Below are 17036 nucleotides of genomic sequence, written 5' to 3' on the forward strand. Positions count from 1 at the left end.
CAAAACCATTTACCATTTAACACAAAAAACAGCTTCTGCCCCACGGTGGGCAAAAGGGATAAACACCAACCAGACATGCCAAGGTAATGTTAGGGTTCAAAAAAGCACTTGTGAGCAAACTTCAGCATCTGTGCGCTGCCTGCAACAGCTAAACAGATCTCTTTAGCAAGACTGGGAATTATTTGATTCTCTGGCATGCTCTGCCCACATGAATACTTAACATTCAGGCAAGAAGAAATCAAGCTCTATCTGTGTTGTGTGATTTGAAACATAACGTGGCAGTGTATTTAATTTTGTTGCCTTATTGTGAAAGGTTGTTCAGTGAATTTGTGTTTCCTGTCATCATAAGCAGTGTATCTTTTATGGGAATTTTATTGCAAAGGGTCACCAATTACCCCGATGCAAATGTTGTTCTGTTTTGGTAGAGAAGTTTTGATTAGTTGTGAAAAAGTCAAACAGGCATACGGACCTAGTTCAAGCTCACATTCTTCGTGTCCTTATTACCTCTCAGTATAAGTGAATTAAACTCTCGGCTACATTTATAATGGTTAATAGGAAGAGGAAGAGGAAGAGAGAGGGAGAGAAAGAGAGAGGGAGAGGGAGAGGGAGAGGGAGAGGGAGAGGGAGAGGGAGAGGGAGAGAGAGAGAGAGAGAGAGAGGCCACTGTGACCTTGCCCTTTGGCTACGGAAATGAAATAAGCTAATACTTGAGTCCAAGAGAATGTTTGTGCCAAATGTGAAACAATTCCTTCAAAGAGTTCTTGAGATATCGTGTTTGTGAGAATAGGATGCAGGGAAGTAGTGTCACATTCATTTTTATTCAAACCCAAAAAAAATGTCGCAGAGGAAAGAAAAAAGGTTATTTGTGCTACTTTTTTTTTTTGAAAGTGAATTTGCTCCTGTAACACATTCTCCCATTGTGGTTGTTTGATAAAAGACCAATATGAGATTATCTTTACCATTATTTCAAAAAGGACCAAAAGGAAACCACACAAGCATGCCACTTTGGAAGGTTTGACATCTTACCCATGCCAGAGTCCTTCTTGGTGCCATCAGATATGATCTCTACATGATCCCCGTCCACATCATAGCTAAAGAAATCATTGAGGTAAGTCTTTGACCTCTGACCTCCGAACACATACAGACAGCGGTTTCTCTATGGAAAGAAGAGAGTTTCAAGCCTATTGTCATATTAAATTCATCAGACAGGTTTATCCAAACAGGAGTAGAAATATAGCCAAAACATGTAACCAGGCACAAAATCTGGACTCACAGTGTGGAAGAGCATGCAATGTCCGATCCGGGACTGGATATCTTCTGGCCCAGCGTTACACGAGTCTTCCCGCAGGAGGTTCCATGTTCCTTCCTGGCAATGGTAGGCATACAGGCCACTGAACTGAGGTTCTGATGTCCGGCTGTCCTCCACACTGCCATTACATGTCAGAATCCGACCACCGAATGTGTGGATCATGTGCTTCTCTGAGTCCATGCACATCTGAAGAGTAGAAAAGAACAGCAATTTGTCCAAAAAGGAGGACTAAAGGGCATAAAGACACTGAACGTGACTCTGAGGGAAAAAACATTGCATTCTTTTTTATATATATTTTTTTTTTCTCCTTGACATACCGTATTGAAGTGATCCTTCAAAATGTTTACCCTATCAATGCTGCGAAAAAACTTTAATCTTGATTTGTTTTTCCTACACTTGACATCTATTGCACTTCTGTCCGTCCTAGGAGAGGGATCCCTCACATGTGACTCTCTCTGAGGTTTCTGAATTTTTTTACCCTGTTAACAGTTTTTTTTTGTAGTTTTTCCTTACTCTTGCTGAGGGTTTAGAACAGAGGATGTCACACTATGTTAAAGCCCTATGAGACGAATTGTGATTTGTGAATATGGGCTATACAAATAAAATTTGATTGATGATTTTTTGTCTTGCCCTCATACAATGATGGACTAGCTATTAACTGCTGATCATCTACGCTCAGTTTACATAATTTCTATGTCTGAGTTTACACGTGACCAATCACAATGTTAGGGTGTGTGTCAGCTAGAGAGACGAGCTGAATTATGAATGAATACGCAGCTATGAAAAAAGATTTGACTAGAGAGCCGAGCTGAATTATGAATGAATATGCAGCTATGAAAAAAGATTTGACTCAATTAAAGAAAAGTATCGATCATTATTTGGTGATCATCGTTGATATTGTGGGGTTATTTCAGAAAAATCTACGTTTTAACTGTAGCGGGTCAGTGACATCAGCTGAGTCTTTGAGAGAAAAGGACAGCGAGAGAGGTTAGCAGCTTTTTGTGTCTGTGTGCGCTGCTACCTTTCCATTAAGTTTTGGGACTATCATACAGAAGCTTCACAATTATTTTATAGCAGCTAACTGCTTATGACGAACTTGGCCTTGGACGCATGTGATAACTATAGGCAGTTTCCACTGTATTATAATTCTGTCGGGAAGTGAAGGCAGTCACCTTGCAATTCTCTACGCAGAAAAAAAAAACGGTCCGATATTTTTTTGTTATGCAGAGAGAGTAAAGTACCAGGAAAAAAGTACCATTGGGCACCGATACAGATGTCCAGGTACTGGTACCAGCACTGGTTCAAATGGGAATGATACCCAACCCTAGTCACAACAACCGAATTTCTGCAATGGCCGCAACAAAAAGCAAGAGCTGGTCAACGCTGCAGATAGCGGATGATCTTATTTTTGTCTACGTACAGTGTCCCCGAATAAACAGCTTGCGCACATCGAAGATGCAAAATCAAAGTTGCCACTGAAGTAGGGGTGTTAAAATTGGCAGAATTGGCAAAGCATTGACTTTGATTATGTTTAAATTTAAATCAAAGTTAAATTGCCCTATAACGTATTATTTTAGTTGAGCTTTTGTCTGTATGATTTGTTTTAGTGTAGTTAGACAGTGAAGGATACGTTAAATAATACATTAGTAGGATTGAATAGTAGGTTTGAATTAAGTGAGCCAAATTACAACGAACATTATCTCAAGGTACTTTACATAGTAAGGTTGAGAGAGACTGTACAAAATTGTGAGAACCCCAATTGTGAGTACCCACAACAAACAAGAACTTTGGCAAATTTGTGAGATACAACTCCAATTAATGTTATGCCATCAATGATATGGAGCGCAGCATAGATTTTTTTCTAATAATATAATTGGTAAGTTGGTTACGATACACCTGTCAACAATACGATGTATCTCAATGTATCCTCAGTTGTCTATATTACTGCACATGGCATCTTTTTTCAATTCAACAATTTTTTATTGATTCATACGATCAGTCAGACATATGGCGGGTACTTAGAGACAGGATATTCCAGCTTGGTAAAAGGCAACCGGATCATTTATGTTTGTCTGGCCTAATCTTGAAGCAGTGGTGGTATTAATGAAAGGACACCACTACAAAATGAACAAAATTGATTATGTTCTGTCTGTAGAGTTGTCCAGAGTTGCTCTCCACATTGCGACGCATTTTAGGATTAAGAAATGTCCATACCTCTATTAAATGATAAGCAGGAATAGCTCACATTTTAAGTTCTAAGATGTTTAAATTATTAAAACTGCTTCAAAAATGTGTTTATAAGATAAAGCTATTTCAAAAGTTTGTGAAAGATGTTTTCAAAAGAAAGGTGAAGGTGTAACTCTTATTTATCTCTTGCTACAAATAAGGATTAAAAAAATAAGATAAAGCTTTTTACAAAACTTGGAAGAAAAATTGTTTAAAATGTTTTAAAATGTAAAAGTTTATAGAAGATGATTAAAATAAAATATGTTGCATTTGGGATATGACAATTAATTGCTTAATGTTTGAAATGAACAGTCTAGCAACAACAGTAGAGTACGAGTTACAAAAGTAATCAAGTTTTTTGTGATGTTATGTTCTTTCAGGGAAGGGTCACATTCCCTGTGCTAGGTAAACTTACTAAAATATGCAATTATTAAGATACTTGTGTATGGTTTTGTATTTATATATCACTTTTCTAGTCTTGATGACATCTCAAAGCTCTTTACAGTACAGTTTAACATTCACCCATTCATACAGTGCATCTATTAGCAGCACTTTGTTGTTCTATATATGATGAAATAGTAGCATTAAAATGTGAATCCCCAAAATGAAGGCTCTCCGGGGACTGACTAATATTTACCAATGTCCAGCTATTCCAAATCCTTGTGAAAGCTCTGATATTGGTGAAAGATATTTGTGTTCAGTGAATATTTCCTTGACATTTTGTGGAGGGGTGAGAAATGTCCGAAGGAAGAACCCATTCATTTGTAGTGGATCTGGGAATTTCACTGTAACTATGAGACAGCGAGACAGGGCATTAGACCTGACAAAGGTAGGAGTGGCTTTCTAGTTTATTTTAAACAAATACATTATTAATAAACCAAAACCCAATAAAGATTATTTAAATGCTAAGTAGTAATATTATTCTGTCAAATTAACTATGGTTTAGACAAAGATTTCTGAATGCTTCAGAAACAGATAATCAAATCTTCATACCCAAGTTTGCGGGTCACTTTGCAAAGACCGATAGTCTTGAAATATGTCTGCTCATTCAGACAGATATAACAAACCTCTGTTAAATAGTCAGCAGAAAAGCTTGTCACAAATTGAATCTACCTGGTGGTCAAACACCAACTTTGGCCCTCCGTCAGCAGACGTGTCCTCGCTGAGAAGTGTCCAGGTGTTTGCGTCAATGTCATAGCAGTAAAAGTCGCTCTTCAAAGACTTGCTGTTCCTGACGCTGGAGTCCAGGTATCGGCCTAGTGTGTAGATTTGACGCCGCTGAGAGTCAACGCACATCTTGTGGCAGGAACGGGCACTTGGCCCATTCTGATTGATCAACAGGAGACAGAATATGCTTAGTTAGTCACGCTCAATTAAAAACAGTCCTGTAGAGTGGAGTATTGTGTGTTGATGCTAATTACAAGTTCAGGCACCTATGAAGAATATAAATCATCCTAAATAGTAAACATCACATCTTTACCTCCCATCCTGAAAACAAAAAATACAGACAATCAAACTTGTTCCTGAATTGTCCTTAATTGAAATTAAATCCAGCTTCCCTCTACCAGTAAAGAAAATTGCGGCTAAGACTTTGTTGCAGCCAAACTCAAAACAGCTTAATTTACACCATGTTTTAGGCCTAAATGTCCTCAGATATCTTCCTACGAGATTCGTTCAAGGACCCTAGCATACAACATAATGTGGTTACGTCCCCTAGCTTAGACACTTGCTGTTGTCTTTTGGGCTTAAAACACAGTGTATATTACCTTGTATCGAGTCTAATATGAATGTTGGGGCTTGTGGACACTTGGTTGACACCAGACGAGCAGTATGGAGGCATGTTATGTTTTTGCTGTTGTTTTATTACATCTGAAGTATAAGTAGCTGGTTACTTCAATTGTATCGGATTTGGCTCCAACAAAGTTTACCGTGAAACTCCAACAGCATAGTGGTGAGTAGATGAATGAATTTGTATGTATCGGTGAACAGTGAACTGTGTATAACCAACATGCTTTCTAAGCCTTCTTCCCACCTCTTTCTCAGTGTCTCTGGAGATGCAAGCCCACTGGTTCTCTTGAACACTGTAAGCCCAGAAGTCAGCCAGGTCTTGTGTGCCATCCCAGCCCCCAAACAGGTACACTGTCTCTGCAAGGAAAAAACAAGTGCTCAAAATGTGAATGAACTGCAGTTCCATAGGGCATGTCCATTCCGTTTTGGAGAACTCTGCCAGCAGGTAGCTATGCTGAAGTATTTTACCATCACAGTATTGTATTCTTGCACCTGTCAGCTGTGCAATTTGGCCGTGACTGAATTGTGACTGTCTGGCGGGGGCAGAATGCTAGGTCCACAATTAGAGAAATACCAATTAACTACACACCCGTTGAGAAGCAAACTTATTGGTGACTCAGTTTTAGGAAACGTGGGGTTAGCGACACCAGCGGCCATAGTCTATTGCAGAAATGTCCGGTCAGAGAGCCAGGCAAAATGCACGGGCTCCACTAGCTGAGCCAGAGTGCACACAGCCCCGCTGGGCAGAGAGCACTGCGGAGTACACAGGCTCCACTGACGGAGCCATGTTGCGCAATGCCCGGCTAGACACACACTACTGAGTATTTGGTGTTTTTTTATTATTTTTTCAGCGTTCCAGAGATCCCAGTGCCTGCTCCGTCAAGTTAACCCACACGCTTTACTCTGTGATGAAGATGAACAAAAACCCACACAGGAGAAGTCTCACTGACCCATCTTGAGATGGAGTGATACCAGATGGGAGAATAGGATTTGACAGTACTATAACTTAGGGTCCTGAATCTGTGTAAGATGGTATGAGTCATTAGCCTGATGTTGTCAGACTCATTATTCTAGTCAGAATATGAGTCTGAGACCGCTCCATTGGGCTGTGATTATGGGGCGTGTTTCAACGGAACCAGGAAACCAGATGCCTCTTCGCGCAATTGGATAGACCTACAACCAATCAGAGCAACGTAATATGTTACGTATGTCAAGCGACGCATAGTTGTTGTCACTGTCAGTTGTCTGTTTCAGGAGTTTATTCACTCTCTAAATAAATAAATGGAAATGCCGCTCGTATATCCCCCGGAGGCAAAGCCCCCAGGAAGCAGGGCTGCTCGTGATCCGTCGCTACCAGAACTCCACGGAGCTGCTGATCCGCACGCCGCGCTGCAGAGCTCCGCTGTCATGGCTCTGCAGGAGGAAGCGAAGAGGAGAACCGGCAGCTAATCGTTTTTTTCAAGCATACACTTCCTTGTTGCTCCAACATTAACAGCGCCCCAACCTATGTGTCTTTTTGTCTCATATGTGCTGAGGAGCGTAGCCCCCCCCCCCCCCACATTCTCTTTTTATTTATATGACTGCTTGTGTGGCCGCAGCATCGGGGCCAGCTGATAAATTAAACTTTTTATGAATCCCGTAGGAAGAACGGCAAAACATCTGTTCGATCTACTAATGCCTTGATCGTGTTCCTCTGTTCCTCTTTCAAAATGAATGCGCTGTCGATGTCTCTGAAACAGACTCGATGGCAGCATCGACACATCTCAGCTCATAGATATAAACACTATATATGTCTATGTCTCCATAGATATAAACGCTATATATGTTTATGTCTCAGCTCTGCAGGTTGCGCTCTCTGGTGACGTGGTTGATTACGTCACTGTAGATCATCTGTCAATCATCGTATAAAGCCCGCCCTGACGATTTGATTGGATCCGATCAGCTCCTGATCGGCCATAGTTTCTCCCCAACGGAGCGACTCCAGACCGAACTTCCCGAACAACAAATGTTGTGGGCGGGGCTAAGTTCGTCTGGCACCCAGGCTAATGAGTCATAGCATATGTTGAATAGCTGAGTCAAAACACTGACTGCAAGGGTCTCACCAGTCTGAACGTCAATGACCATTTGATGTCCTCCTCTCATTCCTGGTCTGTTGTCATCGCTGTCACCTACAATAGGAGGAGGATGGTGTATGAGCATTGGAGGTGTTGAGTAAAAATTGACAGAGGATAATTTTGGATGTATATAACAATAGTTTAGTAGGAGTAGTGAAGGGCAGAAGGGAGTCAACGAAGAACTGACATATTGGATTGATAGACTGGGAAGACTTCCTACTTGAATAGTGGATCTCACCGCTCATGTCATCTCGGTTGATTTCTGGGACACTTGTCCCTTTGTTGCATTTCGGAATGATCTGACTCCACCTCGGCTTGTACTCCTGCTGGCTGATATACTGATTAAATAAGCCATCTAGCAAGGAGAGAAGATGAAATTTAGTTTAAAAAACACACACACTAAATTCTATTGAGCAGACACCTGGCAAAGCAGCAATTACCTAATTAAAATCTAAAGGCAACCTTAAACTCTACTGTAACCCTAAATGTTTTAATGGCATTTCATCAGGCCAAGTACAGTACCTCTCACAGCTTTGTCAATGAGTTCCTCACAGGCATCAAAGTCTCCTTGCAGCACCAGCCGGTCATGTAAGTGAGTGAGCATGGGATGCTCTAGTGCTATCCGAGTTTTTTTCTGGAGCGACTCAAAGGCCTCTGTGTAGTTATGCTGCCTGAAGTGCTTGAGGCAAAGGCGAATGGCTTCCTGTTCTCTGTACTGCAAGAGCACAATGGAGAGGAAATGGATACCTGCTCAAATTAGTCCACAAACACAAACTTCTACTGTCAGGTACATGTGCTTGAAAAGTCCCATTCAAGGCTAGATATTGAAATGACACTGAAACATGCCAAATACAAAATGTTGCCAACAAATACCATAATTTGAAGCGGTATTTACTTACTGTGTATCACATAGATCCTAAGTAAATGTTTTGTTAATTATTTACTGAATTTTACAAGGTTCATCTTTTTTGCCGTAACAATGCACATCTCCCCAAAGTGAGACTGATAAAGGTTTGTCTTATTTAAGGACAATTATTTTATCACAACATGTACTACAACACTTCTATTTTTAGGGATGTTAGCGAATTACAATATCTCAGCATTAACTTGGTGAGTCAAGTGTTGTAATGTAAGAGGCCGAGAAACAGGGTGGCTAAGGATAAGGGGGTAGAGCAGTCGTCTGCTAACCAGAAAGTCGGTGGCTTGATCCAAGTCTTCCCCATCTGCACGCCAAAGCATAAAATACTGAACCCCAAATTGTCCCTCATAAAAAAAAGTGCTGCACTATATTACTGTGTGTGTGAATATCAAAAAACTGTATAGCACTATATAAATATATACAGACCATTTACAGACAAATGGACCAGAAGCACAGGGGTAAATAGACAAAACAGCCCATGTAAGTATAAAACCCATGGCAACCAAGGAAAACTATGATTCTTACCTTGATGAATATCATTTAGTTTGAGATTATCTTCCCAGCGTCTTCAACTGCTCTTTCCAGCAATTTGATTGTTTTATGTATTTAGAATTTGAATCAATGTTTTTTGTCATTGAGTTATTCGATCCATCATTTCAACCCTGCATTTTATAACTCCAAGTAACCATGAGGTGCTTACCTTGCTATACCAGTTAAGACAGGGTTGCACCACATCAGGATCTTCAACACCATGCAGCTCAATGTACCAGATGCTAAAATTGAAACTAGGACCCCAGGACATCAGAGGAACTGAGATACAGAGAAAGAGAATATAGTAACAAAAGACAGATTTTCCAATAACACAAAGCACACACACTGATACAAACTGAATCAGCTCTCACCTATTTTGACAAATCTGCAGGGAAACATCTGCTCATCAATCTTGTACTTTAAGGTGAATGTTTCCTTGTTGTAGTCATTCTTAAGGCCACTAGCAAAGGAAGAAGGAAAGAAAAAGAAGATGCGGTTTCGAAAATTAAATTTTTTAGATTAAAATGACACCAGCATGCTGGTACCTTTTAGGCAATTACCCACAATCCATTTGTCAGCTGATGGTAATGAAGTTTTCTTCTAGGACTTTTTAGCACTGCGGGCAGGCCAGCTATCCAGCAATGCAGAAATCAATAAGTGGAAAAGAATAAGGCTCATAAACTATGGAAAAAATAGTTATAATCCCAAATCCAAATTAGGTGAATAGGCTGAAATTTTTCGCGCAAAACACAATAAAAGATTCTCATACTATTTGTAGTTGCAAAAATACAAGGCTAATTAACTAATTACAAAAGAATGGGTAGTATCAAGGTTAAAAATAACTCGATTTGAAGTTACAGTTAAGGGACTTCTAATTTGATATTTGTCTAAATAAAAAAATTAAGTTTAGTGGGTGTTATATCTATATGAGATACTAATAAAAAAAAATTGCACTTCATGTGAATATAATCCAATCTTATGCCTACATTATGTATTTGATCTCTACTTCAAAAGCATGTAATTATTACTGAAAATATAGTATATATTTGTCTAATAATGATGTAAAGGCAAAACATAGCCTATGTTAAAATATACTGTCTTAAAGTTGCAGTGTGTAGAATTTAGTGACATAAAGTAGTGAAGTCGCATATGGCAGCTGAATACCCGTCACCTCATCCTCCCCTTCAAATCCTTCAGTTTTCATAAAAACTCAAAGGGTGTTTAGTTTGTCCAGTTGAGGCTACTACAAGAAACATGAAGGCCTCCATAGAGAGGACCCCCCTGATGTAAATACAAAGTACAGTATTTCAATATAAAGGAACCATTCTAGGGTACATAAAACATTTGTATAATGTAGATGAAACACACTTGTGAAAACATCACTAGGATTATTTTATATTAAATTTCTGTCAATAGATCCCTTTCACCTAGATCTTACACCCTGGACCTTTAAAATGGTATAGAACAAATAAATGACACTTTAAAAAGAAATGTCAAGGTTGAACACAAAACACAACATGCTCATCATGTAGCTTCTAAATATAAATACTGTTCCGAAGAAATGTATTAAAAATGTGAGTGCATTATAATTCATACTAATAAAATATATATAATAATCCTATATTTTTTGACCACCATACAGCCTGTGAAAAACTGTTAGAGGTTTATGGAAAATGTGTTCTAATGCACCTTACGAGTGCTTCAACTGTTTCCGGTTTCTTCAGAGTACACAACAAAGAGCAGGTCGAGGGAAGAGTTACACAGAGAGTCAGACAACGGACGAACATACAGCCAGATAGAAAAACGAATGTCAGATTGAAGGAGAGTGTGTCAACGCAAATAGCGCCATTTCTCCATGCCTTGGCATCACTGTTTTGTGGGGAAAACAGAAACTACCCTGAATCCTGGGATGAAATACATCTTCTTGAGGCAAGTGACCTCCAGTCTGGAGTAAAAGCTTTGTATGTATTTAACACTTGTTAACTTTGAATTTAACGGGGTCCTTGCATTTTGTGTTATCAAGGGTGAGTAAACTTTACATTAGCCATCTTTAGAGTTTAATTTTGTTTTGCATCGTCAGTTAGGGCATGTTGTATTGAACTGCAGCTACTGTTAGCTAACCTTACACAAGGTTGTGAGAAATGACATTGAAGGGTTATGTACTTTGGAGATATCTTTGGAGCCTCTAGCCAAGCTCTAATTTCAGCTATCATATGTAATGTTTTTTATTTGCTTTAGAGTCTCAGAATTTTTTAGTTTTAATAAAAGTTGGCAATCCTGTTAGCTCTTCAGAAAACCTCAGGTTTTCGGGGGTTGTTTTCAAACACATGCTATAGATTGTGTTTGTATTGTGCCTTAGGTCTTAATGGGTTCATATTCATATATTCTTCTTGTACAATGCTGTTTCTAACATTTATTACAGACAATTAAATTGTGACTATAATTCCAGATACCTACAATTTAATTCTGCCTTGTCATATTCCAAGTTCAAGATGTTTTAAATTATCTAAATTCTAGATACCTTAAATTAAGTTTGCATTTCAGCCAGCAAGTCAAACCATACCTTTATAAACCTCTGTTCCTAACGTGAGTGTTTTCCACAGCGGACACAGTGTTAGTGCCCACAGGGCCACCCTTTGCAAACTATGTGGTAGTTATAATTATTTTAAATCAAGAAATATAAAAATACATTTATTTAATAATGATAGTCGTACTATACAATAGCTGTGCAGTTTAAGTACAGATCATTTACATGCTGCACCTTAATGGATATTTATATAGCCATAGTTATAAAGAAATATAAATATATATGCATTAGGGCGCATTAACCTACTCCGCTTGACATATAACAGTCCCTTGCTACGGATGCAGAGACCACGGACAGCTCCACAGCCGTGGGAAAGCACACAGCCCGGCCACAGCGCCACAAAGTCAGGGGGTAGAACCCAGGGAGCCATGCAAATCCAACCATAGTGTTAATTTGGGGTCTTTTTAGACATGTTTGGCAATTTTGAGCAGCTCTGTCAGTTATTTACTCCTCCTCTCCTCATCTTAATCCTTCACATTGTGTCAATTGAGTCAAACGATACGCACAGCTATCTCCTCCAGCTCTAAATAGATTGAATACGTTTATAAATTATCTTGCTTTCACCCAGACTGAGCTTACACGTGTCTGATCCACAGTATAGTGTGTGAGTGTGTGTGCGAGAGAGAGAGCGACAGAGGAAAAGAGCAAGCGAGACGGCTGATGAATGCGACTGCTGCTCTGAAGAAAGATTTAACTCATTAATAAAAGTATCGATCATTATGTTATGATCAGTGTTGATAGTGAGTCAGAGACGTGAGCTGAGAGTAGGAGAGAGGAGAGCGAGAGAGAAAGAGAGAGACAGAGAGAGAGCGAGAGAAACAGAGATTTGACAGAGCCCCCTTGCTACAATATCAACACTGATCATTAAATAATGATCGCTACTTCTCTTAACTTTCTTCAGCGCAGCGCGAGCATTCATTAGCCATCTCTCTCGCACGCACACACACACGCACAAACACGAAGAGGAAACACGTGCAAACTCAGACTGGGTAAAGACAACAGCCTTATTTAACTTAGTAAATGTATGTAGAGCTGGAGGAGATGTAGGGGCATGCTCCATTTCGCTTGAGGTGGTTGGAGCAGCACCCAGAAAGGAGCAGCATGTTCTAACATAAACCGAATGCATCACATTCTTCTATATCTAATCAATAGAATGTCAAGCCATTGGTTTCCTTCTTTAATTTGTCCAGAGTTGTAACTTAACCTTGGCTGTGAGACAGTACGTTGATTGCCTAGTAAAATTTTGTGGATATGCAATGCTGACAATCCAGCTTCAATTCCTAATCAACCATTTACCGTAACAATTAAAAGTTGCATTTTACTCTCATTTATGTGAGAAATTAAAGCTGCTTTCAGACATGCACTAAAGTTCCAACATTTTTTAGAGGGGCTGTAATTGAGAATATAAATGTCTGAGTCAGTTGCTCCACACAATTTTCTGAAATTTACTGCCAGCTCCCTTTTAAAATGTGGAGAAAATGTCTGACTGAGCCCATGGGAAAATACATAAGGAAAATGTTCAGATGTTCAGATTTTTCCAGGCAATTGTCTGCAGTTTTGGGGATACAACTCTCTGCAGATAAAAGGTGGCCAGCGGCAAAGCTAATGCCACTGAACTAGCGCTATCAGAAAACTGCAAATACAAGACAGAATTAGAAACAATATCAATCTGGTGGATTTAGAATCAATGCTTTGAGACCAGGTCATACAAAAGTGAACCCAGATATTAATAAAACAATTTCATGCTGAAATGTTATTGCTTTAGGCAGTTTATTTCCTCCCTAATTGTCTTAAATGGCATTAGAGCTTACCCCTAGACTGAGCATCACCCCCAATGAACTCCAAACAATCCCAATTCAAAAGATGACAAAAATGCTGCATTGCTACATCACATGAAGGCTATGGCAAATTCAGTCACTTCTGGGCAAGATATTGAGAATGGATTATTCTTTCATAAGCAGCAACATCTCACCTGGACAAAAGTTCTGTCATGTTCTCTTCACTCATCCCACCAAAGACTTTAAACTTCTTCAGGTTGCAGACATGAGTCTTTTCATACTTTCCAAAGGTGATGCTCTGAGCAATAGCCGGCCTTTCCATTTTCAAGATTAAAAACTGGAGGGAAAGAGACAGAGAGAGGAGACATAACATAGACTGAAACCAAAGGGTGATTGTGGTGATATTATTGCTGTCATGCTGTGTTAATGAATCCTGAAATTGACTGTGCTTCTGGTATCCAACTCACAAGCCCAGCTTAAAGACCAATTCATGATTCTGCGCACGTAGCCTAGGCATAAGGCGGTGCATTTATGAGTATCACAAGTGGTCTGTCTGATCGGGTTGTATAACCTCCTCTACTGCGATCAGCTGTTTGTGACTCCCGGGCGAGAGCCTGTCACAGCCCGGCAGGACAGATGCTGCGTGGTGCAAACAGGAAGCACATTTTTCCATTCTTCATCTATCTGTGATATGAAAATATCAGATTTCCACACATTTAGAGAAAGTAAAAGTGTGTGTCAGTTACAACACAGTGTCACTCCTGCAGCTGCTGACAGCACAGGTGAAGCATGTGACACAGACACAAGCTGATACAAGAGTTTAATGTGGCGCTGAGTTGAAAAATAAAAAGTATGACAGTAGTAATATATATTTACTGAAAAAGTTCTCAGTAAGACTTAGTGCTGTAGTGTTTATTTGCATATATAAGTCTTTTTTGTAAAATATTTGCATCAGTTGAGGATGCACAGCTTCATACTGTATAGTATTAGTATTTATTTGAGTATATAAGACTACTTTTATACAAGGAAATACAACAGAAATGTCAGAAAGGCTGTAGTTATTTTAAAAGTTTAAGTAAAGAACTTCAGGTGATGGGCAGTAGTCTCTCCCTCGCACTCACACGGCCATTTTCAAGGCAAACCCTATGTAGAAACATAGTGCTGACAGTAGCAGCTCCAAAGCTGAACCGCAGACAGAGTGAACAATGTACAACCGAAACATGCAGCAGAACCGCAGCACAACCGCAGCCACTGGGGCCGGGCGTAACACTGGTAAGAGTGTATATGAAGGAATAGCGGCATTAGAATGTACAACAGTCACCAAATTTGGGTATATCATATCATTGTAGAAATCCCTGATTGTGTTGTTTATTGTAGAGCTATGTGAAGCGCAATACACATCAGTGGCACATTGCCGCTGCAAAATGAAAGTAGCAGAAACCTGGAAGTTCAACTGAACTTCAGAATTTGGTCTTGTTAATTCCAATCAAACTCTTTGTACAGAGTATTCAGTTCATAAAGTATGCATCTCCTAAAGCATTCTGTCCTCCTATCAGGTATCAGACACTGCTTACTGCACAACTCTTGGTACATAAACAGGAGTCCTTTTTAAGTGTGTTCTATGTGGAGTGCCATCAGACATAATGAAGCTTTAAGATGAGACTGTGTGTCTGGGAAGAAGTTGACGTACCTGAGGAGGGTAGTTGCTCTCCGAAGACCACCTGGAAGACTGATCGTTAGGTTTGTCCACCAAGATATTCCTAAAACAAAACAGTTATGAATGAGTTTGTGTATGTACTGTATAAACCATAAAAGAGACAAATCACATACGGTGCTTTCAGACAGCGAGTGGAGGGGTTGACGACATCTCTAACATGCAACAGATATCTCAGGATGAAAAAGCAGTGCAACACACACAGAAGACAACAACGAAGATTTCATGAGAGTTTGTGGGGTTAAGAGCCAACACACCTGTGTCGATGTGCTTGAAACAAAACACGTGATCTTCGCAGCGGAATTAATACGCACAACATGTGTCTGCAGAGTACCTCCCACTACATTGTGCATGTGTGTCAGGCAAATTGTGGAGAAAGTCCGTGCCTAATTCTCCAGAGTTCCTCTGCAAGACACGTCTTAGAAAATACCATAGACATACTACTGTTTATGTGTATGTCAAATCATCACATCTTTGGGGTGCACCATCACAGATATTGATGAAATGTGGTATACTGAAATGGCCACATCTTCCTTAATATAGGTAACAGACAAAAGCGTTTTGCTTGTTCAAAGCTTTTTTTCCAGCTCTGTAATTCTCAACTTATGTTACCCCCAGTATAGAAAAATATCAGCTATTTATTGTAAAAAAAAAATTGTAAACACAAAAAAATGACAAGAAAGTTTAATCTGTGTTTTAATACTGTTCATATACTTATCTTTAGACAGGAGATGGCTTTTACTTGGCCCGGCTATAATGTTCTGTCAAGAGCAATGGGTTTTTAGCTAATTATTACTACTAATCTGTATCTTTGTGCTGAACCAGCAACAGGAAAAGTATCTACAGCTATGGCTGATTGTATTCCTAAACGCGGAACAGCAGTTTCAGGTAAGAGCTGTTTGGTCAGCTATAATAAGGAGACTCTATAGGCCAGATAACGTGGAGGTGTGTTATGAACATAGTAGGATACGGAGCCAAATTTGTAAATACCACGCCGTTTGAACATCTTGATGGTCTGAAATAGCATGGGTTGTACTGTATTAAGTAGTGACGGCTTATCATCTAAAACAAGCATTTCACAAGATAAGAAAATATTAAATTATATTAATATAGCAACTGAAGCCGTGTACAGTGCAAAAGAAAAACTCCCATGTACGACATTTCCAACATTATACATACTATGTTTCAAAGAAAGCTCTAAATATTGTATATGCAATTGTTCAATTGACACTGTAGATAGACACACAAAACACCCGAGTGAACCACGACCAACTTGACTGTTGGGTAGCTAAGTAACAAAACCAAATGCCTATGATGCTACTGACGAAGCTACCGCTAGCTTGCTCGTGTCAGACGAGCTAGGCCCTCGGACCGTTTTGAAAAAATACCGGTGCACTGTTGAAAATAGCAGACACACTGACAAACCCTGACGCATAAGCTTGGGCAGCTACAGTGTGCATTACTCACTCGGGTAAATATGAAGAGGAGTAAGAGCTCCATTTGAACACGCTAAAACTTAGAACTCTGCTCTCAGGAACGACAGCCATCTTGTTGACAGAAGATAACAAGCAGCGGGAGCCTACCACCGGGTGAGCTGCGGTCGTGACGGCTTTAAAGAAACAGTACACCCTGTTCCCTTTGTGTACAGCCGATTCCAAGCCTCACATCGACCTGCACAGCCAGAACTCCGCTCCAGTCGTACGCATGCGCGAATCCCAGAGCCCCAGAGCCACCTACGCATGCGCCACCAGTTTGACATATGCAAAGAACCAAACCCTCGAAGGCTGCCAACATTATATATATGTGGATTTTTTAGTTGTCTTCAATTAAAAAAGTTTGTGGATATTAATTATTTATCAAAATCAATGTCTTGCATAATAAACATACATCTAAAACAGCTGTATCTCTACACACATATGCCGATTTGATGATACATTATATATAAATATGTACATATGTCGTCTATTAACTTTATACCAATTTTGTTTGATTTTTAAAGCATATATCTGAGTGGAGATACAGAGTGAAGTTAATACGAATAGGTGTTCAGTTTCATTCTCTTAGGGCCAT

General features: G+C 39.6%; 1 protein-coding gene across 1 annotated transcript in view; it reads right to left on the reverse strand.

Annotated features, from left to right (window-relative positions):
* The window catches only part of mkln1 (muskelin 1, intracellular mediator containing kelch motifs), a 29139-nt gene extending 12626 nt beyond the window's left edge, over positions 1 to 16513 (reverse strand). Inside the window, exons 1-12 of the mRNA XM_061071884.1 lie at positions 16434 to 16513; positions 14943 to 15012; positions 13447 to 13589; positions 9259 to 9347; positions 9057 to 9166; positions 7960 to 8152; positions 7676 to 7792; positions 7426 to 7491; positions 5568 to 5680; positions 4649 to 4861; positions 1274 to 1495; positions 1027 to 1156 (exon numbers count right to left, since the gene is read on the reverse strand). Coding sequence (XP_060927867.1) covers positions 1027 to 1156; positions 1274 to 1495; positions 4649 to 4861; positions 5568 to 5680; positions 7426 to 7491; positions 7676 to 7792; positions 7960 to 8152; positions 9057 to 9166; positions 9259 to 9347; positions 13447 to 13589; positions 14943 to 15012; positions 16434 to 16513 — 1546 coding nt within the window. The remainder of the gene's footprint in view (positions 1 to 1026; positions 1157 to 1273; positions 1496 to 4648; positions 4862 to 5567; positions 5681 to 7425; positions 7492 to 7675; positions 7793 to 7959; positions 8153 to 9056; positions 9167 to 9258; positions 9348 to 13446; positions 13590 to 14942; positions 15013 to 16433) is intronic.
* Between the last annotated feature and the right edge of the window lie 523 nt (positions 16514 to 17036).

Source organism: Limanda limanda, chromosome 1, assembly GCF_963576545.1.
Source record: "Limanda limanda chromosome 1, fLimLim1.1, whole genome shotgun sequence".
In the NCBI taxonomy this organism is placed as follows: Eukaryota; Metazoa; Chordata; class Actinopteri; order Pleuronectiformes; family Pleuronectidae; genus Limanda; species Limanda limanda.